The 26352-nt window shown below is 32.2% G+C and overlaps 1 protein-coding gene across 10 annotated transcripts in view; it reads right to left on the bottom strand.

Annotated features, from left to right (window-relative positions):
* Positions 1 to 1214: 1214 nt before the first annotated feature.
* Positions 1215 to 26352, bottom strand: part of unc79 (UNC-79 domain-containing protein) — a 272091-nt gene continuing 246953 nt past the window's right edge. For 9 of the 10 annotated variants that reach the window (XM_081735890.1, XM_081735887.1, XM_081735886.1 and 6 more), the window contains 7 exons: positions 24732 to 24848; positions 17239 to 17403; positions 15779 to 15954; positions 11944 to 12184; positions 10170 to 10310; positions 6557 to 6679; positions 1215 to 5225 (listed from right to left, as the gene is read on the bottom strand). In XM_081735890.1, coding sequence (XP_081592016.1) covers positions 5040 to 5225; positions 6557 to 6679; positions 10170 to 10310; positions 11944 to 12184; positions 15779 to 15954; positions 17239 to 17403; positions 24732 to 24848 — 1149 coding nt within the window. In that variant the 3' untranslated portion in view covers positions 1215 to 5039. Of the gene's footprint in view, positions 5226 to 6556; positions 6680 to 10169; positions 10311 to 11943; positions 12185 to 15778; positions 15955 to 17238; positions 17404 to 24731; positions 24849 to 26352 lie in introns of those variants that run through there. The other variant, XR_014127995.1, reaches the window with a different exon arrangement.

Genomic DNA, 26352 nt, shown 5'->3' with positions numbered 1-26352 from the left:
GATACACTACTTTAATACCTAAAAATATCTTTAGTATTAAAAAAATATCCGGTTGCACAACCATGCAACATATAGTACCAGCCGCCACTGGAAAATGCAGAACTGTATGTGATGTGATCTCTTTGACTACCGCTATCCTGGCAGAGATATACCCTCTGACGCCTTGCAGTATCACGAGATAAAGGAAGTGTTTCTATTTGCCTCAGCTGTATAGAAATAAAGAAACTCCACTCTTCGGCAAATTTCATAAAACGTGAAGTTTCTCCTCAGTTGTCTTTTAGGTTCTCAGGAACAAACCAAGCCATTATAAACTCCACATCATATTACTGGAGATTACCTGTAGAATCGACGGCAAAGAGGCCACGTCCACTTCGGTATTTTATTTCATCTGGTAATAAATATCCTTAATGGGCTATCGAGATATGAGATCCTAGCTTTCTTTTCGGAAACTAGATCAGTTGCAGAACACAGGACATCGGCAAAATACTCTCTTACTCCGGCCTATCTTCAATAACAGTTGTTCTAATCTCTGGTATGTAGTTCATAAATGACAAATCTAAGAGTAATTTCATAGCATTGGTCCATATTTTTTTTCTTGTTACGCATTCGTGTTTTTATTTAAAATGGAGAAAGTGTAATGGTGTTAGAGTTTTAAAAAATAAGTTGTAATATTTAGCACAATATGAGTTAGGAAATGAAAATTACTGTGAACCTGAGTCATTGTATTTTTGTCATTAAGATCGAAGTTCACTCCGTTGAGTGCGTAATTTCAATTCTCAGATTTTTGACGGGGTTAAGGATTAACCACTTAATAAAAAGTTCATTTAAAATCAACTATCAGATTAGACATTCTATAGAACAGAGTCAATACTTAATATAAAATATATGACCGTCGCTAAGTTTCTGTATTTTGATTTTCATTCTCATACTTTTTTGTAATATATACAAATTAGTTTTTTTTCTTTGTTTTATGTCCGTGTAAACTAGTAAAATACACAATAATAATAATAATAATAATAATAATAATAACTATTTCTCTTTGCTGCCACTTGAAAATTGCGAAGCAAATTTAGATGTGTTGAAGCAGTTTGCTACGCAAAAAGCAATATCTTAAAATATTATGTAGGGGAATGTTATTTTAACTTTCAAGCGAAAATGGAAATGAAGTAAGTTATGTATATATATCAACTGCAATCAGAAATAATAAAATAATATCACCTTATTTATTTATTTATTTTTACAGTAGTACAATACACTTTCTGTTTACTCACAAAAATATATGTTTTCAGAATAACGTATATTGAAAATGCATTTAATTATTTTTCTTTAAATTTAATACAAACACAGAATAAAAAGATTTTTTGAAACAGTTTGGAATTATATTTATGGTCATCCAAACGTTTCATTTTTTTCTCAAATGTTACAAATGCGGTGTGATTACTCATGTTTAGTTCCCGTAAACATATATACACACAAAGCTTTTGTATATCAGCGATATTTTCATATTTTTTTAAGAATAAAAGTCAACCTTCATTTATCCGTAGCACCAATCATTTGTGCCAACAGTATTTAAGAAATCTTTGGTAACAATCTTTGGAAAAATATACGTATATTTAAAGCGAATTTTGAAATCCGAAATTCTGTATCTACTTTTCCACTCGATATCAATTTCCTTAGGTTTAAATGTTGAGTTCATTCTGGTATTAAGTGAAAGATATATGTATATACTTAAAAATAAAAGGCTCCAGGAAACAACTACATATATTATTCAAATGCAATTAAATGTAGTTTTACATTCTATTTAAATTCTGCTACAAGTCATAAATTACAAAAATCACATGATATATTTTTATTCAAGATTGAAAACATTTCATACTTCAAGCAACTACAAGATTAAAAGAATAATCTTTTGTGATTTGTAAATTAAATAATCATAACTGTATAACATATACGTTATATGTGGTATATACATATACTTTGAACGTTGTGTACTCAGCTTCCTTAATCTTATTTTTTTTTTAATTTGTTATCGTGGCCTTCTCTTTTGTTTATCATAAAATAACGTTGTGTATCGAAAAAATATAGTATATATATGTAAAAAAAAAAAAAAAAGTAGTTTTATAGGCGCAAAGGGAAAATTAAATTAAAAGTGTATTTTTTTTAAAACAGTTAATATTTCTGTAAAATTTTCGATTTCTAGACAATTTTTTGTTAGGGTATATTACTTCTACTTTTAAATTTAAATTTTAGTTCTTTCTTCGACTTTGTTCAGTGGTCGAAGTGAGACGGTATGCGGTGGTATGCCATACCACCTCTGGTTTATCTGTAATGAGGACATACCGTCTCTGGTTTTTCAGTGATCAAGACAATATTTAAATAGCCGGTATGTTGAGTCAAAATCATAATAAAACATTCCGCCTCTACTTTTTTTTTCTACTTCGAACACTGACTTCGTTCCTTTAAGAACCTAATAATGAATCTCGAGAGGGCTTGGAACATATCACATAGGCCCGGATATATTACGATATTTTTAATACAAAAACGTGGACAAGACGTATCAGGGTGGTCCATAGGCGCCGAATTATTTCCAATAATATTTTAAATAATAATAAAATGAAAGCGAAAAGTGATAATTTCACTAAAAATAATTTCACATTTTATCCAGTGAATTATTAATTATTGGTTTCTACGAAAGCAAATCTGACAAGTAAGTATACATTTAAAAGTAAAGTAAAATCAGTACATATACAATTGAGGAAGCATATGTTATTAATACAAAAGTAAGTTTCTTCTAGTACGTACATTGGGATTATTTATTCTTTTCGATATACGAACGTTCCTATATTAAAATTTTCTTCACTTTTATGAACAAAATTTTAATCAATATAATGTTACTACCTTAAACAAAACTGTCCTCAGCTTTGTGTAATTCCTAAATCATGTGACTTTTGAAAATTATAATTAAATGTTGGTAGTTGAAAGACACAGTTAAACAGACAACAGTATTACCATTATACATTATTATGTATTTTTTAACCCTTTGTATATCATTGATATTGAGCCTACGGGGGAATCGGTGTGACACAAAGTCTGTTATTTCCTCTATTAATCATATACAAGATTACATTTCTTTAATCCGATCTATGGACGATAATTCAGAACTTCTCGAAGACAGATGGGTAGCCAGGTGTTTTAAAACAAGGCTGTATGTATTATCTAATAACATTGCAAACATAATTACAACTCACATATATGGAATTTCCTTAACATAGTGATTCTAACACTTTCAGTAACGCACAAAAGAAAAAAAAAAAAATACAATAAAATTCTTCAAATAAACAGAGATACCTTTAGATGTCGTAGCTGGAAATTCTTGCTTACCATTTGCTAACTGTAAGCTAAAATTTATATACGCCACTTACAGTGAGTACAAAATGAAGGAAATGATGTGTTTTCGTTGTTCTCATAATTTTCAGAGGGATGTTGTATTAGGGACTGCGTTTTCCGCTTTTTCGGAAAATTTCTCGTTTTCGCTTTTCTTGAAAATTTTCCGTTTTCTGCTTTTCCGGAGATTTTCAGTTTCCCGCTTTTCTTGAAAATTTTCCGTTTTCTGCTTTTCCGGAGATTTTCAGTTTTCCGCTTTTCCTGAAAATTTTCAGTTTTCCGGTTTTAGGAAAAAATACTTTCCGTTTTTCCGGAAAATGTGGCCATTCCTAGTTGTAATAGCTGACTTGGATTGGTTTTCCATTAAAACCCACGAAGTGTTTTCAATGAGTTTGATGACAATTTGTGACTCAACCATAAAAATTGTGTTTGCTTGATTTCTGCAATATCTTCACAATATGAAATTAACGACCAGTGTTGTAGGAAGTGGCAAGCTGTCACTTTCATAAATTATATGCTTATAAAAGTTCACGTTTATATACAGGGTGTTTCAAAACAACACCAACAACATTTGGGAGGTGATTCCTGACACCAAGATAAGACAAAAAGTATAGACCAACCTGGGTGCACAAATGCTTCCTTTCGGAGTTATAGGCTGCCGAAAACATGAAAAAATGAACTTTAAAGGTCCATAACCACAAAACTATGGGACTTTCCGTACTCAAGTTAAGACTTCACTTAGGAACTAATATATGCGCTATCCAAAAGTACATGTTTCAGAATCCTAAGGTACTCACAAAACAATTTTTCTATAGGGAGTTTGGCTACGGGCACATAATTTGAAGTACTCACCAATAACTTCTATAAAAATTCTTACGAAAGTACCAGAGGATTCTGACACACAGATATTTGGATAGAGCACATACTAGTTCCTAAGTGAAGTCTTGACCCGCCTATGGTAGGTTCCATAGTTTTGGAACTATGGACCTTTAAAGTTCAGTTTTTCATGTTTTCGGCAGTCTATAACTCCGAAAGGAAGCATTTGTGCATCCAGTTTGGTCTATACTTTTTGTTTTATCTTGGTGTTTCCAAATCTTATCATATGGCTCAGAAATCTGAGGGAACAGCTTCTGACGTCATTATTCAAGTACATGTATTATATGATAGATCTTGAATGAAATATTAGTTTATTTAATAGATTTTGTAAACATTAAATTTCATATATTTTGAAACTGTCACATTATTGGTTGTTATCGAGACATTTGAAAAAAAATCTTAATTTGAAAAAATTATATTACTCTCAGCAAGATAATTTCGTGAAAGGATCGTTATAACCTATACTGAAGTATAAACTGACACTTTGGTGGGTATTCGAGAACGTTGCTTTCAACAGTAAGAGAGGAAGGCAGGCATTAAGGAGTTTTGCAAGACCTGATTGTTTCCATAAAAAAGGACTTTTTTTTCAGTTGGAATTTTAGCAACAACAAATGGAATAGAAAATTAATAGATTTAATGTATCTCTGAGCAGAAAGAGAGGAGAACACAAATTCTCTTTCCTCATGCTTTGCCACGTTCAGATCACTGTAAGTTGCGTGTTAGTTTCAAAGTATTTAACATAAGCACACACATACATAAACATGTTTATAGTCAATATACTACACAGAATAGAACTGCGTAGCAGCCGACGACTGTAGCTCAATTTGACCCATTTTAAATTGAAGCCGTTGAAGCCATCGCAACAGAACAGGATTACTAACATGTTGATTCGTTGAACTTGGAGTTGTCGTGCTAGGTGGGTAATTGCGGCATCCTTGTAAGCGAACTTGCAGATTTCCAGGTAACTGGAACAGATAATTAGAAAACATTTTTCGAGGATTAGAAAAAAAATGATATTTTATAGATTCTACCGATATTCTGCCCGCCTCAAATTTTGCATTGATATTCAATATTAAATAATTCATGTGTTTCTTTTGAATACGGTAACAATTTGAATGATTATTGCAATTAAACTATTAGTACTTCAAGAAAATGACAGAGCACATTGATGTCTCGAAGTGAATCAAATATCAACAAACATCAATATTTTACTTTTACTTTAGCATGCCTTAGTCTAAACATATACTTAACAATTAACTTTGCTAATGGTTACACAATAGTGCGATTTGATTTTTGTTTTGTTAACATCTTTTGGTAGTAAGAAACGCCTGGAAAATGAGAAGTACAATTATCTTGTTCGTTCTACAGAACCCCACGTTTTATCATGGCAGAAACAAAAGTCTGATAGCGGGCCCAATGTAACGAGATCTGTCAATATCCGTCTCTGAAAACCTTGCTATATATTACCCCCTTTATTTTCTTTTTGGTCTAACCAAAAGTTTTCTCAACTAAAATTCTATGGAACACACATGTATTTCCTACCCATCTTAGACGTCTTAATTTGATGTTATGTTAACCTGAACTATCCGATTTAAGAATTATCCAACAAAGAATGATAAGCATATTTACTATAACTGCTGTTATTTCGTTGAATATAGTTTTAAATCCTATTAGGTACAAATGATAAGCAACTTCGTTGCGATTTCTATACAAAGACAATAATTTGTATTATTATACACCTGTTATTTAGAAATGAACACTATCTATTAAAAAAACTGTTGCAATTCTATAAATTGGTGGCATTAATTTTTAGCTTCCTTCACTCAATCACCCGGGACAATTATAACTAACTGAGAGGGAAACGTTCCACAAAACAGAAGTGTACATGAAAGTTATTTTGTATACCTAGGTATATACATTGAGTTACCGGGAACGTCCCACTCCATTTATTTATTTAAGAAAATTTGAGACGACAATTTTACATTGGAAACAATAGTCATGAAAAAGGAAGGACATTTCAGCAAACTCTACTTTTTAATGTACCATCCCAGTATTGACTGGAAAAGAATTCAATAGGGATAGCTTGTCGTGGGACCTGCCGACTTGCAATGCAAGGCCGCTCATTTTTCCCGAAACGAATCCCTTATTTTTTTCTTTAATCAGCATATTGAAGGTAACTTCTCACGCTCATAGCTTAATTTTTGTTGTATGAAATATCGGTTAGTAATTTTCATGCATTGTTAATTGTTTTTCATACATTGTTAATATATAATTAAAATAAATTCCTACAATTTACCTGTGTATGGTAAGCGAAAAGTACTGGACTCCATACAGGTAACAATCTACTCAAAACAGTCGAGTTACACTCTAGCAAGGCTTCAAGAAGGCTGAGAAAATGAAGGTTCACCATTTCCGCTAACTAAGACGAAGAAACATAACAATTAGGTTTCCACTGTTAAGAAGTTAAAAAGGATTATATATTGAATATAATCTCAATTAACACATAAACGGATGTAACAACAAGAAATTATTGTGTAAGTTACGATGAAAAGTGTTTAAAATAACAAATTACAAAACAGTTTTATTCATATCGACAAACTGAAAGGAAATAATATCTGCATTCTACTGTTGCATTTGACAGAACAGGTTTGCTCTTACAATAATTTGTAAAAATGTACTATAATTTCTATATAAGTGTGTAGTGCACTATATACGTATAAAAGCTGAATTTAAGGTATTACTAGTCCCTAACGTAAGTACGTAAGATGAGAATAGGATAAAATGTTTATATCAAGCAGTATTTTTTAGTAATAATAATAATAATAATAATAATAATAATAATAATAATAATAATAATAATAATAATAATAATAATAATATAAACTAACTTACCATTAGGCTTAGTACGCTTAATTGTAATAGATAACCATGCACACCTAGGCTACTATTATAGGTTTTATTTACAGGCAATGCTCCTGGGTTATGTTCTCAAATGAAACATTGAGTTTAAAATTATTTGAAATAACGAAAATTTTAAATATAAATTTTTCACAAAAATCACAGGCCTTTAACATAAACGAAGGAAACATTGCTTTCTCTATAATCAGACAAGGCACTCACAGTATTTCACCTCATGACCAATTGGCTATCCCGCGAAGATTCCACAATTTAATGCTTGATTATGTAATAAAATTATTCTTTTAGTTTGACTGATAACTTAAACACTTATCGCATAAATGAAAGGAGGCGGTTTAACAAGTCTAGCATGCAATAATATTTAAGTCACTAATACGTAAGTTATTTGTATATTATTTTTTAGTCATTGTGACAAAGATATGGAAATACATTTTTACATAAATAACTATATTTTCCACTTAATAACAACATTACACAAAATCTCTCAACAGTGTTTCACATATACAAAACGAAAATGAAACAGAATCTTTCAGTTCTACGTCCTACGGTTATGTAGTTTAGGCTAAAGGAAACTGTGATGATGAGAAATGAATGAAATGGTGGATTAAACGAAATGGGAGGAAACGGAAGAACCCCGAGGAAACTCATGCAATCGTGGTTTAGGGTAATTGCAATTTGCATAAAGAATACATACACAAATTTAGAACAGTATTCCTAACTGGTTTCTTGAATAAAAAAAAAGTATTTTTAATATCATCAACTATATCAACTAGAAGAATATACACAAAAATTATAAAAAATAACGTAATATTTATATTTAATAATCTGTTTCTTGTTTATATTCCATACTTAATTAATTTCCGTTTGTTCTATCTCTATTACATTTTCTTAGCGCTGAAAATTCAACTTTTATAATTGTGTAGTATATTTAAAACACAAAAGCTATAACAAGGATAGTTGTTTTTATTATTTATTTATTTATTTATTTGTGATGAAAATATAATTTATCTTTAAACACTACCTTCTTATGCAGCAGCAAAGAGAAATTTATAAGTTGGACTGTGTAGACTTCAACGTTTCGCCTTACCAGTATATGTTTTTCAAACCAAAAATCTTTAAGTTTTACGTCCTACGATTATGCCGGTTAGGCTAAAGGAGACGGTGATGAGAGATGAGTGAAATGACGGAATGAAGAAAGTGGGAGGAAACGGGAGAACCCTGAAAAACCCACGAGCACGGTGTTTTTCAAACCAAGTGAGCCAAGAGAACAAACATAGAGAAGTTGGCTTAGTCACTAGTACTATCGTTAGAGCACTTACCCAGAAAGGGGTAGATCGAGAATCGAGACTCTGGCAGTACAGCAGTCATTTTTTATTTTTATTATTTACAGTGTTGTTATGTATATTGAAGTACTTCAAGAGCAGATGGTACAAATATATGTCAATGATTCTTCAACTAAAATATTAAATGTGTTGGATTACTTAAAGCAAGATTGTCACCAGATGACTGGTTTGTAGGGGTTGGAGCAATAAAGATCCAAAAGCACAGACAAACTGGCAAACTTACAGACCAGCAAGCTGGAGATCAGGATTCGGGTCCTGGCCATCCGGAGCCTAGGTCTATCTTAGATCTTTCTACTTACATACTTCATTGTTATAAAGACATATTATTTAACATCAGAAACTCAAAATACATTAAGGAAGCAAGCAAATTTGGTTTCTTCTAGTTTTAACGCATGGATACGTCTAAAATAATAAAACGACAATTCCCAGATTTATTTTTTTCTTGCTTTGGAACGTTTCAAATGAATTTACTGGCATTGTATCATATTGCTTAGAAATATTTTAAGCAAATAAGTGAACATAAATGCTTTTATTTAAACTGACACTTAAACGAGAAGAATAATGGTAGTCCAATGAAAACATAGATAAACTGTTGTACGTAGTTCATTGTACATTTTATTCTCATAACATTTTGTAATGTATTGTTTAAAAAATCCTAGTCACCTACTTCTTCATAGCCAAATGTATTTAATCAAATGTGAATCTTCTTTGGCTGTTTAAAATCTATGCTTCAAACCAAAATATAACTTTCTTTGGATATTTAGTTTTTGGAATATAACCCTTTATACATAAGTTTGGCCGCCAACTTTTCTGTGTACTTTCTTTTCTTTTCTTTTCTATATACAGGGTGTTTCAGATAAAACATCCAGTGCTTATAAATCCGAAACGGCTGAGAATAAAAAGATGAAACAAAAACTGAGATAAGAAAATGCCATAGGACACATCACATAGTGTTGTTGTGGTGACCCCCAGGGCCCTCCTTCAAGGGGGCCCAAGGGCCAACTTCAAATTTTCAAATGGGAACATGTATTGAATCATACCTCATTCAATAGTTCTTGAAAATCGAAACAACTTTTGTAGGAAACAATTTTCAATTTGGGCCACTGTTTTCAAGATGGCCGCAAAAAGTACTGTATCAATTTGAAGTTGGCACCTGAGCCCCCTTCGCGGAGTTCCCCCCACTTGATATGTTTTATCATCGTTCCCTATCTAAGTTTTTGTTTCATCTCTCTATTCTCAGCCGTTTCTGATTTAGGCCTATAAGCACTGGAAATTTTATCTGATACAGGACCCACTTTTGGCGGCCATTTTGTAATGGCTCTGTAACGGATACGTCTCGGTTATAGATAAATAATGATGTCCGATCTGTGTCTGTTATAAGAGATTTGACTGTATATACGTATATATATATATATATATATATATATATATATATAAGATTCTACATAATATTGTTGCTATAGTACTACTGTAGCAATAGTACTGAGATGGTAAATTTGAAAATTCTGTAATTTACCACTACGTGAATCTATGTTTCGATTGAAATGCACTTATATAACAATTTTGAGTTAGATATTGATTGATAAATACTTATAATGCTACAATTAAAAGTAACTAGTACTACCGATGAAACTGACAGTATTTACTTACAACTTTTGAATGAGAAATCAGCTGTAGAATGCATGGAGTGACTTTTCCCCAAAAGTCTGATAAAATACTCATTGTTGCTGAATGTGGCTCACTGTTTGGTGGATTTGTTGATGCGCTCTGTTCTAAATATACCGTCCAAAGCTATATATAAATATAAAAACAACCATTGTAACATCCGCTTCAAAAAGAATATTGTGGAAAATTGTCACACCCAATCAGAGAAAAATCATTACTTGATAATTTGACGCACATACAGCAAAAGTAACATTGAGAATTTGGCATTTAGTTCATTTATTAATTTTTGGGGTCATTAATAGTAATATTACATACAGTAAATACGCTGAAAGAAACCAATAGGTAACTCTAAGATGTCTACTAATTCACCTTAATGATTTCAGAAAGCTTTTATCTTACCAAAAACCATATACCAAAACTTTGACTAATCTCATTTTGTAACAAATTATGAGCAACAGACGGTAAAAGTGAACGAACGACTAAAACTGGTTGGCAATTGTGAAATATATATATAAAGACATTATAATTTTACTTATTCTAAATGCCTCAATTTCTTTTATCAACCAAATGTTCAAACTTTACTTTAATTCTCCAACGATTGAAAGGTGACATATCTGGTACGTAAGCTGCAAGTAGAAAATATGATAGGAAAACTTACCTAGCACAGCAAACAAGATTTAATACTAAACACTGCACTTTATAAACGAAGACATGTTTTTCTTTCAAATTTTCTACTTCTAACTTGTAAATCATACACTACACCTCTAAAAGTAGCTTGTACGACACGCAGACAGCGTTTGAGAATTTGGTGCTTCATAAGCCATTAAGTAGTTTGCAGTAAATAAAAAGATGAACTAATTGTTCAACAAATAATTACATACAAACAATATTCAATATTATAGTTTAATTTAATATAGATCGATATAGTTACGGTCCAAAGTTTCTGACTGAAATCCTCCACACTAAATTTCTTCATACGACTATTACTGTGATTACACAATTATTTTGTAGTAATCACAGTCTTGAGTGGAAATACATAATTATTGTTAATTCAAGACTGTATTAAGGAAGTTTTTGCAATCGCAAAATCCTTTTTTTTTTTTTTTTTTAAACCATATTCTAATTCTACCGGAATTTGGAATAATTTCTCAGCTTAATGCTATTATTTGAACTGAATCAATGGCACTTGTGTCTGCAGTTAAGAAACCAAGTAATCTAACTTCAAGACAGCTATCATACGCTTACGTGGATTTATATTTAAATTCTTACGAAAAAAGTTTAATGGAGCGAAAGCCATTCTCTTGACTCTTAAGAGGACATTCTACTTCACGATAGCGATTAGTTTATTAATTTACTCATTAGGTGCAAAAAATGTAAACATTTCCCTCAGAAGACTTTTACGTATGAAAATGACAACGAGAAAGACCAAGGAACAAACGACAGGATGAAGTATAAACGATGAGGAAAGATGGGAAAAGATCCAGGATGAAGAACAACAGCGAAAGATATTGGTAGAGAGGCCTCCGTACGCTCCCAGACACGGCAGGGTGCTGAAATCTGGAATTTACGATGATTTTCTTTTTTTATTTCACACAAACCTGCCCTATACGGTACAGAAGACTATAATAAAATAAACGACGAGACAGGACCATGCCAATAGGACAACTCAACCATGCCAGCCAGGGAATTTATAACAATGATGAGCTTTAATAACTTTCTTGTTTTTCATATACAAGATTTAAATAACTAAGTTACCTACCTGACACAAAATAAATGCATGGAAGAGTGACGACATGTGAAGTACTGATGCTTTTGATTGTTCAGCAAATCCTGCCAGAATGACTTGAATGTGATCAGCTATGTGACATGAAGCTTCTTGAGGTACAGGCTGGCAAAATGGGGTTGTACTTGTACCTAGAAGTGCCGTGTGAGTTAGAGATCCTAACAGTAGCCACGATAGGAGGCGTATGTGTCCTACGCAATCTATGAATTCCCTCGGGCTTCATAAAAGAAATAATGGAAAAATAATAAGATTATGAACACTAAAAATTAACAATTTATTTCTTTATATTGTGATCTTGGTACGAAACAATAAAGTAAAATAGTGACCTGAACGCAGAATGTTTACTATTTATCTGGAGGATATAAATAAACGTATGACGAACAGTGCAGGGTAGAAAATTCACGGAGAATCAAAAGTAAACGTGTAAAATTAATAACTAACATATTTTCCGATATATAAAAAATGATCACAGACATTTCAAATCAAACATTTCGTTGAAAATCTACTTTTATATTAATATGTGAAAAAAAATCTTAATTCATATTTCTATACAAGGATAGTAAAACATAATAAGTACATTTGTAAATATAAGCACATTTCAACTTTATGAATGAACTTTTAAAAGACGAAAGTGCAGGAATATCGAAATATATCGAAAGTGCGAGAATATAATCCAGATAGCACTCAAAATTGCAACTTGGTTTACGAGTGAAGTGGTGAGATTTAAAAGAAATCGGTTAATATCTTTTGTCGCCACAAGAAGACCAAAGTTTCGAAAAAATTGAAGAAATACGCATAATGTAATATTTTTATAAGATATTGAAAATACAACAATCATTTTCCAATAGAGTTCAAAAATATATTTATAGTGCACAAATTACCTATAAAAATTTTCACTTTAATTAGTTGATTATTTACTACCGCAATGTGTTTAAAGATTTGTCAATAATCGTATTATGCACGTAGGGGATACCAGCTCTGTAGCTCAATTACTTCAGGGAAATGATCAAGGAAAAGAGGCGACAAACCTAGTTCTGGAACATACAGCTAAACTGGGATCTAATTGACTGGACCGAGTCTTAAACAGAAAACAACAAAAGTAGATGGTAAAAGATGGAGAGCAAAAGAGAATAGCTTTGCGAAAGGACCTCAATTTACAATACCTTCCTGCTTGATTTGGTTCCTTGGGACGCTCTTGGCGGCTCTTGGTCCTGGTCGTAGAGGCCGGATAGACGACTCGTGCAGCCAGTTGCAGAACTACGAACTCCCATTGAGTTCGTAGTTCTGTTTCAACATGGGATCTGAACTGCATAAGCTCCATTGGGAATTAAATTTGGGTTTCTCGCGCTTGAGAAGATAGTCTACTCTGATCAGTCGGCTTTAGGTTGAGGATCTTCTCCACTTCCATATCTCTGATTCTACTTCTGCCACGGACTCTTCTTGGTACAGCTCTCGGATCTCGGTCTCCTCTTTAGCTTCCCAAAAACTCTTTCTCTTGATTACCATTCTCTCTGACTCCAATTGACGTTCATGAGGGGGTTTATTAATCCAAAAACCTAACGAAATGCTCAGGATCGCGTTAGGTCACTTGTACAAGTCAAAACACACACTAGTACATGTAGTGTACATGTCTCAGCTTGATTTGGTTCTCTACCTCTTCAACAATGGGTTAGTCGTAAATAAATGTATTGTAGTAGTAATAGTTTTAAACAATGTTTTAAAATATTAAAAAGGCGCTAGTAGCTCACTTTTAATGCTGTACACGACGAAATATGATGTCTTTTGCTTCAAACACACCCTGTCAGCCGTTAGTTGACCAGACGAAGAACAGTCCATACTAATTATGTAAAACTCTCGTAACGAAGTGTGATAAACAACAGACGAGTTCCTTTTTACTCAAATATCCTACACGTGCCAGCGTGTGTCTTGCTTTCTTGCAATGACTTACTGCGATTCTCAGCATTTCGTTAAGTTTCTGGATTGATAATAAATAAATAAATAAATAAATAAAATAATAAAAAAAGATGTCAACGTTGGTTGGGGGTCAGAGAGGGTGGTGATCAAGAGTTAGTTTGGGAAGCTAGAAGAGGTCCCACCGTGTGCGGTTCCCAAATATCACTCCGAGAGAGAGAAATTCATGTTGGATATGAAATACGAACTCAATGCAGATTTAAACTGCTCCTAACTGCACGTGCAGTCTGTCCGGACAGAGCCATTAAATTTCCAGATGTACGATCAGGACCAAGAGCGTCCCAAGCAGTCAAATCATATAGAAAGATACTGTGCTTGAGATTCTTTCGCAAGCTATTCCCTTTCGCTCTCCGTCTTTTATCTTCCACCTTTGATATTTTCAGTTTTTTAATGCTTTGTTTTATTTCGTAGCCTAGTCAATTAGAACCCAGTTTTGCTGTAAATCCTAGAACTAAGTATCTGCTCTTTTCCCCGATTATTCCTTTGAAGTTATTTAGCTACAGAGCTGGCATCCTCTATGTGCATAACACGATTATTGACAAATCCTTGAACACACAGCGGCAGTAAAAGTGTATCAACTGGCTAATTTGTGCACTACGTTGGACTGTATTGGGAAATGATGGTTGAATTTTTAATATCTTGTAAAAATTATTACATTATGCCTATTTCTTTAATTATTTCCAAACTTTGGCCCCTTGCGGTGGTAAAAGATATTACCGGTAACCGTATTACAAATTTTGCCAATACGTTATATAAACCACGCTGTCCAACTTTTGCGTACTATCGGGATTCGATTCTCGCACTTTCGATTATTTCAACCCACGCTATATACTGCAAAACAGAATTTTTAATTAACCCATTATCAATTTTTTTTCAGCATATAGATTTCAGTGAGATCAACTACCGGAGCAAAAAATCACAAATTGCAAAACAGATATATATCATGTTTTGCCATCCTAGTATTGATTTAATTCATCAGATTCAAATTTGCTTGTCTGTACAAATGAACATATTATATATATTTTGTCATTTTCGTATAGATTTTAAGAAAACAACTTTCGATATCGGCCAATAAATCTATAACTTATTTTAAACGGACTATACTTCCTTGCAGAAAATCCATGTATGCAAAGATACACTATTCAAAAAGGAAATAAGTTCAAGAAGCCCATGGCTTGATCTTGCACTGTGTTCATCCGTAGCTAGATTTGAATTTAACAGAAGTGTGACTTCTTGGAAGCCTTCTTTCAGGCTTGTGCATAGGTGTGAGTGAACAAATTGTACAAGGAAAGTGGGTGGCTAATTACAATTCATAAGGGACTACTTGCATATATTTACGGAACATTATCAAATTAAAATCTACTGAAATAAAAAAAAAAGTACGAAAATAATCATCACGATCTTAAGTGGGCTGTATCATTACTTGACGTCACACATGGAGCACTTTTTCTTATTGTATCTTTGCAACTAATTTACATACTTCGTTTCATACGAACATCTGTTATCGTAAATAACACACATAATGTAAAACAAAAACAACATTTAGTTATCATCCCAACAGTTAATATTTGGAAACCAATATTATCGAATGAAGGAACCAACCAATTTTTAAGTCATTAATTCCTCTATAGGTGCGAATTAAATGACACACAAAGGGTGAAAAAATGAAAAACTAGACCGGGACTCGACTGACACTTGTGAGTAGAAGCATAGTAGTTAATGCATAGGGATGGGGTTCGAGTCCCGGGTTCGAGTCCCAATCAAGTCACACACTTTTTCACTCTCTCTGTATCACTTGAAAACAGCTCTTAACTCTAACTAATTTCTAATGTATCTTTACCCTTGTTGTAAAGCTGATGGTGCATTATATAACCAAGGAAGATATCGAGATACAGCTCTGTTGTCTCTACTATTTCCACGAGTGATCTCCAAAGCCAGATACTGTGCTATTCCACTCTTTAATACACCACCCAGTGTATCCTCATTTAAACCGACTGCCATTCCTTTGCAATAGCTCTGGAATATTAAAGAAGTATAAATGCATAATGCTTTTATCTAGTAGATTTAATTAGCATAATGCTAATTGATCTTATAAGTTGTACTTAAAAGTCATCTAACAATATGTGCCATAATTTTCAACATATTTCTAGGAAATCTTGGCATGGTGCGTACAGACATATACAAAATTATCGAAATAGAAACTACTATGTATTACTAAAGCTTATTTCTACACAAATATCTTGACTAAGCCTATACGATGATTTTGTTAATATTCGAATCGAAGCTTGTTCAATTTAAACAATGGAGTCCACAGATTTCAGCCTCGAAAGTAATAAGCAAGCAAATAAAAGATTATTAAAACTCGAATAACAAACAAGTAATTTTCTGTCTTTCATTGAGAAGAAGTGCAACTTAAAAAATACACTAACTACATATACATTTTTTTTTGTAACGAAATTTTAAAAATATACTTACTCATAAAAGTAACCGCCTCGTGACACTTTCATGTTCGTTCTTGGCTTTTATTATGAACATTTATCTACTTCGCATATTATACTTTTATTTAGATATGCACCACATATTTAGTAACTACAAAATTATAAGTATATTTAGTAACTAAGCAGCAAAACATTTATATGAAATGTCAAATATGAATTCTCCTTCAAGAAAGAATATGTGACTCAGTTAATATAAGGAGAACAACATTAACGTTCAAATAATTGAGTAAAAATTATGATATTGATATATATATATATATATATATATATATATATATATATATATATATATATATATATATATATATACAGAAATAAGCATTAATTGCTGTTTTAGGATTCTACAGCTCTTAAGGTACATACATATCAATCACATAGCAGTTAATGTAAGAAATGAAAAAATACTAACCTTAGACTGTAACTTATGTAAAGAAATAATTTAGTTTTTCATTTAACTAGTTAGTTTGGTATGAGTTGTGATTTTGAGTTTAACGTCCTTTTCAGCAGCGAGGTTATATGATACGGGACCTATTGATTAACGTGGAATCCGAACCACATGAGCTCCCGCCGGGAATCGTATCCGGATCTCCTACGCCAAAGGCGCCAAGGCTTAGCCACGAAGGAGCTCAAGTTAGTTAGTTTAGTGTTTCATGATTCTGTTTTACGATAACGGAAACTGGATTACTATTACAAATCGAATCCAAACTACACGCATCAAAGAGTTTGTGCTAACTATTCAACTTGTTGGAAATCCCACAGGACAATATGAAAATAGCAACGCAAATAAGAAAAGATTATATACCTTTATTTTACTTAGTGTATGAAAGTCTGCCAAAAATTCTAGTGCATCTCCTAGATGTTGTCTCATACATTCAGAAGCATTAGTATTCATTTGAGGAGTAGTGTCTGGACATAGTGGTGGATTATCTTCCATTACAACATTTAGAGGAAGTGATCCGCCAGCATCCTGAAAAGAAAAGAAGCAACAGCTTGGAAAATAGATAAATAAATAAATAAAACCCTGAATATACTCGATTTAGAATTTTCTTCACAACACACTTAGTTTCATTTAAGTGAATAACTTTCACAAGATATTTTAAAACTATGCAAATTAGGAATTTCACTAAGATGAGCACAATTTTTATTTACAGGATGGTGGTGAGGACTTGTATTATATGAAAATTTATACAAATTAAGAGAATACTACGAGGATAAAATAAAGTCGGAAATACTGTAAGGAATTTACTATTCAAAACCAGGTAGTAGATAACTTTGTAAAATCTGCTTTTACTTTATCCAATCGTCCAAACTTTGTACTCCCGTTTCCTCCCACATTTCCATTCCACCGATTCTTATCTTATCATTCATTTGCCTCAATCATTGTCTTCCTTAGCCTAAATGGCATAAGCGTAGGACGTTAAACTGAAATATTTTATTTTCTATTTCTAGTTTGTATTATTATTATTATCGCTTCTCGGCCTTTGGCTCCGGGCTGCTCACTCTTTCTTCAAATTCTTCTATATCTTACCTGGCTCCTTACACCTGTGAGCAGCTGTCCCTTCCTCTTAGTGGTGGGTCTAGAAACACTGCAAGCGTTAGTCAACCGGTGGCTGCTTTTGAACAGTGACTGTGTGTTGCTGAAGGGCTCGGGGTGGCTAAACAGTGACATTTTCCATCGTGTCCTGGCTCTGTCTCTTATTTGGAGGGGTCGTGTGCTCTTCATTATTTTAAAGATCCTCTGGCAGTGTCAAGAAGCGATTTCATTTTTCTTTTTCTTTTCATTATCTTTTGTTTAGCTTGTTGTTTTCCTTCTCTATTTGAGCTGAACTGGAGAGGATGTGTGTATGTTTATTTTTTCTTTCAGTTTTTATTCTTAGTTATAAGCATTTTATTTAAGTATGCCGGCATCAGGTAATTGCTTTATTTGAAATTTACCAATTAAGGCAGGCAAATGTTGTTAAATACGTTTGTTCTGGGAAATCTCATTTGGAATGTCTACAAAATTCAGGTGAATGAAAAGACGAAGTCTGAAAATCAGGTACGTTTGAATTCAAGTAGATCTGAGCTATCTAATCTCATTAAATATGATCATAGTACTTAGACTGTTGGTAATCAATGTTCGACTGAACTTCAGTCAGGTAATCAGAATAAACTTCAAAAAGACGAAATGATATCTCTAGTATCTATTCAAAAGCAAATCGATTTTTTTTTTGTAAACATGAAACAAATTTTACTAAATGAAATTAAATCTTTGCAGTCTGAAATAGTTAGCCTTAGAGAAGAAAATAAGGAGCTTAAATCTTTTCTTAGAGACAAATGATTCAATCTACAAGAGGTTAAAAAAAAACTCAGAATCAGTACCGGGTAAAGCCTTGAATATGTCTCAAATGTATTGTTAACTTGTCAAGTCAATGTTGTTATGTGAAAGATATAGACGAGCTTAAGTTGGATGATGATAAAGATATTGAGGAGGAAATTGAGGGATTATGGACAGAAATTATATCAAGAAATAAGAAAACGAATGATAAAAAAAAAAAAAAAAAAAAAAAAAAAGTAATTGTTAATCAGAATTTGGGAAGAGACATTGACAAGACTTTGCATAAATTGGACATTGGTTTTAACAGTAACAAAACTGATTTGGGGTCTAGTGTGCGGAAAAAAGCATTATTTGTACTAGATTTAGTCCATCAACCTCCGTTAATGATGTTGAAGACACACTAAAAGAACATTTGAAACCCTTTAAATGTACTAAATTGAGAACTAAATATATTCGTACTCATTTTTTCATACTGAGGTTAACAGCTGTGACTACAATTTATTAATGGTCTAGAAATTTGGCCTAGAGATATTATTATTGGCCCTTTCTACGGTAAGTTTTGTTTTCTTTCTTTTTTTTTTCTTATAGTAATAATCATGATGACTTAAGCAATTCAAGAATAATTATAAAATTTAGTATCAGAATACACGTGGTCTTAGGACCAAACATGAACAATTTTCTCCTCTGTAGTATACTGTGTCTATGATATAGTGGTCATTATGGAGACATGCTTAAGTGACTTGCATAATAGTGAGAATTATTTTCCAGATGTTTATAGTTGCTTTAGAGCAGACAGATTATATGAACCAAGTGCTTGTGAAGGAAGTAGTGGAGTGTTATGTGCTGTTAATAGAAATATTAAAGCAAAACGAAGAACTGAGTTTGAAATTATTAATAGAGCTGGGAAGAACTTATTATTTCTGTGTATTTATTTTCACCTTAATTTGTTTCCTATTGTTTATGAGAATGTTTTTAATAATATCTTTGTCAAAATTAATCCTTTGAATTATATCCTCATTGTTGGTGACTACAATATACCGAAGGTAGATTAGGCCACAAGAGATCCTCTTCCTGGCATATATTATGTTAAATGTACGGCTAAGGTATTATTTTCGTTTCTGGATGTTATTCCGAATGTATCAAATTTAGATTCAGTTATATCTGATTTTAATATTGTTGCAACTAAAGATGTTTCACCTATTGTTAATCCTATCGAGATCACTATATTCAATAAATTATGTACTCTGGATGCTGGAAATTTACCTAGATACTCTTTTCATAGAGGTAGCTATCTAGCCTTATAACAGAAATTAGCGGATGGGAATTGGGCTAATATTTTGTTAATTGAAAATATTAATCTTGCTGTTGATGCTGCAGAATACTATTAAATTTAGTACGAATAATAGTATTCCTATTTATAAACCTAAAATCAGGAAATTTTCTTTATGGTACTCTAAGGATCTTATTTCCATAATTAGGGCTAAAGTCAAAGCGTACACAAAATTTAAGACTGCTAAATCTGTTGATGGTTATGTAATTTTTTCTAATTATAGAAGGCAAGTCAAATATAATCTTCGTGTAGATAGACAAGCCTATGTTTTCAGTATTGAAGGTTATTTAACACAAACTTCACACAAATTTTGGAGTTTTGTGAATAAGCATAATAATGGTATTAAACTTTCTTTAGATAAGATAGAAAATGAATGTGTAGATGATTCTAATAAACTTGTTCTGTCGTGTAATAGTGAAAATAGTAAGTTTTATCTCAGCTTTACTGTTGACCAATTTATTAATGTTAATTAAAGGTATGAAAGTTAAATCTTCTAGTGGAATTGATGGTATATCCATTTTTATAATTAAAAGAATTACATACCATAGTCCCTATTCTTGTGTCATTATTTAATTGAAGTATACTAACTTCTATCTTTTCTCATAGTTGGAAAACTGTTGTTGTTTCTTCTATCCCTAACAAGGTACATTCGCGAAGTGCCCTTCGGGATTCGTGTAAAATTGGTTCAAATGCAAAGTTCTCCGCGGCCCAATGTGTATTGTACTCATTTTAGCAGCCCACATCGGTAATTTGCATATTTATGGGCCTTCATATATATATCCGGAATTCAATCATATACTACTATAACGCTCGGACACAAAATTGCTTTTAGTTTCTTTAAATGCAACTGGACATGAATGTGGGCATATGCAAAACAAATTGGATCAAGTATTATTTCTCTGACACATGTTGCCCACCCCGACTGCCATCTTGAATCCACCATATTGGATTCAACTTTCGGTTTTTCAAATGGGAATAGGTGCAAGTGATACATCAAATTTATGTACAATTTTCTCGAAAATTCATTGGTATAGTGAGTTTTGCCGTAGCTTGTACTGTTTGCAAAGTATTGCATGTTAAATGTCATACATTTCACGAATATAGAACCAAATAGAAAGTTGTGCAGGACTCTATGTCTATATGTAATCTTTTACGTGATTTATCGTTGACGAAATATTCTCTGAACATACATACATACAGACACACATACTTCAATACGGAAATGGTAGGTCTTCATCCAAATCTGGTCGTATTTGGATTTACATTAAGCATTTTGACCGTAATACGCCTAATTATATAACCTTGTTATAGTATACTGTAGTAATAACAATCACTCACAGAAATGTAATAAGATTATGACACCAATGTTGTAAAGAGTTTGTTTATACCTACAATATTTTTTCAGTTAGAAATTGTTTTGATTTATCAACATGAAGAACGTAAGCGTAACTCATATTACTGTGCAATGTCTATTCGCGAAGTGCTTGGAGATTTAACATGCAATACCTTCCAGAATTTAACATACAATACCTTCCAAAGCTACGGTAAAATTCACTGGTCAATTCACTACACCAGTGAATTTCCGAGAAAATTGTACATGAATTTGATGTATCACTTGCACCTATTCCCATTTGAAAAACTGAAAGTTGAATTCAATACGGCAGATTCAATATGGCGGCCGGTGTGGGTAACATGTGTTAGAGAAGCAGTACTTGACGCAATTTGTTTAGTATATGCCCACATTCATGTCCAGTTGCAGCTAAAGAAACTAAAAGCAATTTTGTATCCGAGCGTTATAGTAGTGTATGATTGAATTCCGGATATATGAAGGCCCATAAATATGCAAATTACCTGTATGGGCCGCTAGCCGCGCAGAATTTTGCATTTCAATCAATTTTACACGAATCCCGAGGAGACACTTCGTAAATATACCTTGTACAGTAAGGGACACTTCTGGATGGTACACCAATATGAAAATTTACGGCAAAAGTGTACCATCCAAAAGTGTCCCTTACTGTACGACTGGGAAAGATTATACTGATTATAGACCTATTTCTATTATGGTAATATTACCTAAATTTTTAGATAAACTTGTCTATAACCATCTTTATAACCATGTTTCTCCAGATATTATGAATCAACAGCATGGTTTTATGAAAAATAAATCTACCTTATCTAACTTAATATGTTTTATGTATGATATTCTTCCTCCAGTGAAGACTCAAGGACAAACTACCTCATGATATACTATTCAACAAATTAAAATCATATGATTTATCGCCTAATTTTATTAGATTGTTCATTTCGCATCTAACCTGTAAGAAATTTGTTGTAAAATATAAAGGTTGTGTTTCTAACACAATATTTTTTCTGGTGTTCCCCACGGCTCTAACTTGGGTCTTCTCTTGTTTCTCTTGTTTGTTAATGACTTAAAAGAAATTATTACTTGTCAATTTCTTGTGTACGCGGATGCCGGTACATTATATTCATTATTGATAATATTAACACTAAACAGGCTGTCTCTATCAAAGATCTGGGTATTTATTATCTTTGATTCTAAACTGTTATTTAACAAACATCTTGAATGTATAGTTTCTAAAGCTAGAAGGAATTCAGGAATTATAAAATGGACGTCTAAAGATTTCTTGTCTTTGAAAACCTGTTTAATACTATATTATGCCAATGTAAGAAGCCTCTGGAATATTGCACTAGCATTTGAAATAAAGGTGTCCCATATTTTAAAAAAATATATTGAAGTATTTCATATCTTGTTTCTCTTATGGTTGCGTTGGACATTTTAAATTCTTATCAGAGAAATCCCATGACGAAATTAGGCACCTACTTCACCTTACTCTAATTATTGGAACATAAAACCATATTTGACTTGAAACTTTTTCAGAATGTTTCGATGGGCAACTTATCATTAATAGAGACTGTTAATTTTTAGGTTTCTAATATGTCAATAAGAAATTTCAAAATTTTTTAAATGTAATCCTATTCTTACAGATGTTCCAGTATATAAATGTTTGACAAGTGCTAACAATTACTCACATATTATTGGTATTTTTACCGCTGATTTCATTTCTATTCAGAGGCAATTCATTACTTATCACTTGTTATAATTTTTATTCTCTTTTGCATGTGTTATTTCGTATTGGTCCGTTTTTATTTTTTTATTATCTTCTGTGTACTATTTATTATTTTGGTTGTATTTTGTATTCTAATTATCTCTATTCTGTATGTCTTGCTTAATGTATTTTTATATTCTTATGCTTTTTGATTTTGCTTCTCATGCATACTTTTTTTTTTTTTTTTTTTGTATTGTTAATTCATATATTATCACTTTTTGTAAATTGTAATTGGATTCTTGTGTTTGTAATTTCCTAATACCTATATATATATATATATATATATATATATATATATATATATATATATATATATAGGTAGTATTAGGAAATTACAAACACAAGAATCCAATTACAATTTACAAGAAGTATATATATTCAATGCGTTCAATCATTATTCATGATTTTCCTGCGCCGATTGTACTCAAATTTTTACTTCAGCTTGCTTACTCTTCCTCTTCATTTGATTATTTAGAACAGTTACACTTCACTATTAATTCTACAAGTACTTTCAGTTTTCTTCGAAGACAAATCTTCCTTGAAGTCACGACTTTAATAGGCTAGAACTATCCTTGTGATAATTCTTTAAAATAGTATTAAAATAGTATTATACTCTACTATTACACAGGAGTACTTTCTGTTTTCTTCGAAGACAAAGTTTCCTTACTTTAAGGACTCAAACCTTTAGTAAGCTAAGAATAGCCTTGGTGATCAATCACACTTCACCTGGATATATGAAATCAACAATATTCACCTAAATCCAGAATAAATATTACTTAATTGCATCCAATGGCTAAAGTATGTTCTTTAGATAGAAAAAGATGGGTAGTGAAAGTGAAAACGGAAAAAGGTAAGGAAAGTGGAAAGAAGGCTGGATAAGAATTAAAAAAAAGTAACGAACTAGTTCTTTCAATAAATCTTGTTGCAATTATGAAAAATAAAACTATTCTATATTCAAACATATACTATCATGATAATGGTGACAAACAAACGATAACGAAAATAATATGGCAAAAATATCTGTAATTAAAAGGAATGTAATGTAATGTAATTTTTGAGTTTTACGTCCCACGGTTATGCCGGTGAGGCTAAAGGAGACGGTGATGATGAGTAATGAATGAAATAGTGGAATGAAGAAACTGAGAGGAAACGGAAGAACCCCGAGGAAACCCATGCATACGGTGTTTGTCCACCACAAAGTTCATTTGGCGGGGCTGGGATCGAACCCGGGACCCCAAGCACCAGAGGTGAACGCTCTACCACTGAGCCACCGCGGACCCATGTAATTAAAAGGAATGTGGATGAAAATTACTGTTGATAACTTTTGAAAAATTGTAACTCAAGATGTTCCAAATTTTTATTCTGTTTTGGATCTGCAGAACAAAGCTGTTAGATATAGAATGTCCATTCTTATTAATGATTATCTATGAAATTTAGACAAGTGTTGTTGGGTTTTTCTACTATGGATTCCACGTGTGTTATGAAATTCTGTAAGGATATATATGTATGTATATTATTACCTGAAGAACAAAATTGATCAGCATCAAAAAGTTTGAATCCGGAATTGAGGATTTAAATTTCAGTGCCTGAACCAATTCGAATACTACCATTCGTGTGAGTAAAAGTTTCTCTCGATCCTGAAATAAGAAATGAAAATGACAAATTAACGTATCAGCAAACAAACAAACAAATATAAAAGGAAGCTAATTGATAAAGTAATAATGAAACTATAATGAAAATAAAATGCTTACCTTAATGCGTCAATACCCCAACTCTATTCCGAAACTATTTCGATGAACACTACCATCGTAATTAATCGGCAAAATTTTCGTGTGTCTGGTATTTACATCCTTATTTCACCTGTTGGTCTTAGCATTTTAATTGTACAATTCTGCTAAATACAAAGTGTTGTACCACTAAATAAGAAATATAATAAATTAAGTAATTATTCATATACCTCTTGTTACATGTTTCGGTCTTCTTGCTTGTATTGTGAAATTTCGCCATTGTTATGTCCCATGAGTAGAATTATTCACTAAACATTAAAATATTAAACACTACAAAACTGAAAAGGAAAAATATTAAATATATACAGGGGCACCCGAACAAACTTTTCTAGAGGTGGGCCCATTCCATGGTTGCTATATTACGTCTGGTATTTAATACACATTTTTTGCTATATTACGTATTCATTTTCGTAAGCCACGCGGGGCCCGGGCCCCACCCTGTCCTTTTCTTCGGGCGCCCATGAATATATACAAATTACTATTTTTACATTTACTCTTGTAGCTACCACTGATTCATGTTCTGAGCATCTAATGTTAGAGTTGCCAAGCCACATGTTAAAAACTTAATATCAGTGGAAAGAATCATTTTTCGTAATTTCGATCTGGAGTGTTTGAGATACTACTGATTGCTATATCTGAATTTGTTTCTGTTTAGTGCAGAATCTATTTCCTTTATAGAGCAATTAAAGTGTTATTGCTACACATACACCATTATTTATTGGTGAAAATGTGAATTATGTTATTCTATTATTTATCTAGATTGTCTTTGACTAAATTCAACATGCTGGATTCTTTATCTATTTAGAATTTACTTAAATTTTATCAAGGAAACAGAATCTACTATAAGCAGCAGTTATACTCACCTTATCTCAAATACTTCACATCGAAATTACGATGGAGCTTTCCACTAAATTTAACTTTTAAACAGATGATCCGGTAACTCTGACATCCAATGCATAGAACATGAAGCGTTAGTATCTACACGAGTAAGACTGAATATCACCTTTGTACATGTTTAATATCCTTCTTTTTCAATTTTACAATAAACAATTCTACTTATCTGACTTAATAGTAGCGAAGAATTATAACACAAATAAGAAAACCACGATACGTAAACACAAGATATGTCAATAATTATTCAATTTACAGTAACTACATATTATTTAGTGACACAACATTTTGCATTTAATAGAATTTTACGATTGAAATGCTGAGACCAATAGATAAAATAAATATGTAAATACTAGAATCATGAAGATTTACCGATTGATAATGAAGGTAGTGTCCATCAAAACAATATCAGGATAAATTAAGTACGTATACTGACACATTAAAGTAAACATTTTATCCTCAT

Source organism: Thermobia domestica, chromosome 13 (assembly GCF_964235325.1).
Source record: "Thermobia domestica chromosome 13, izTheDome1.hap1.1, whole genome shotgun sequence".
Lineage (NCBI taxonomy): Eukaryota > Metazoa > Arthropoda > Insecta > Zygentoma > Lepismatidae > Thermobia > Thermobia domestica.
Note: the sequence above shows the minus strand (reverse complement) of the source record. Positions and strands in the feature narration are given on the sequence as shown.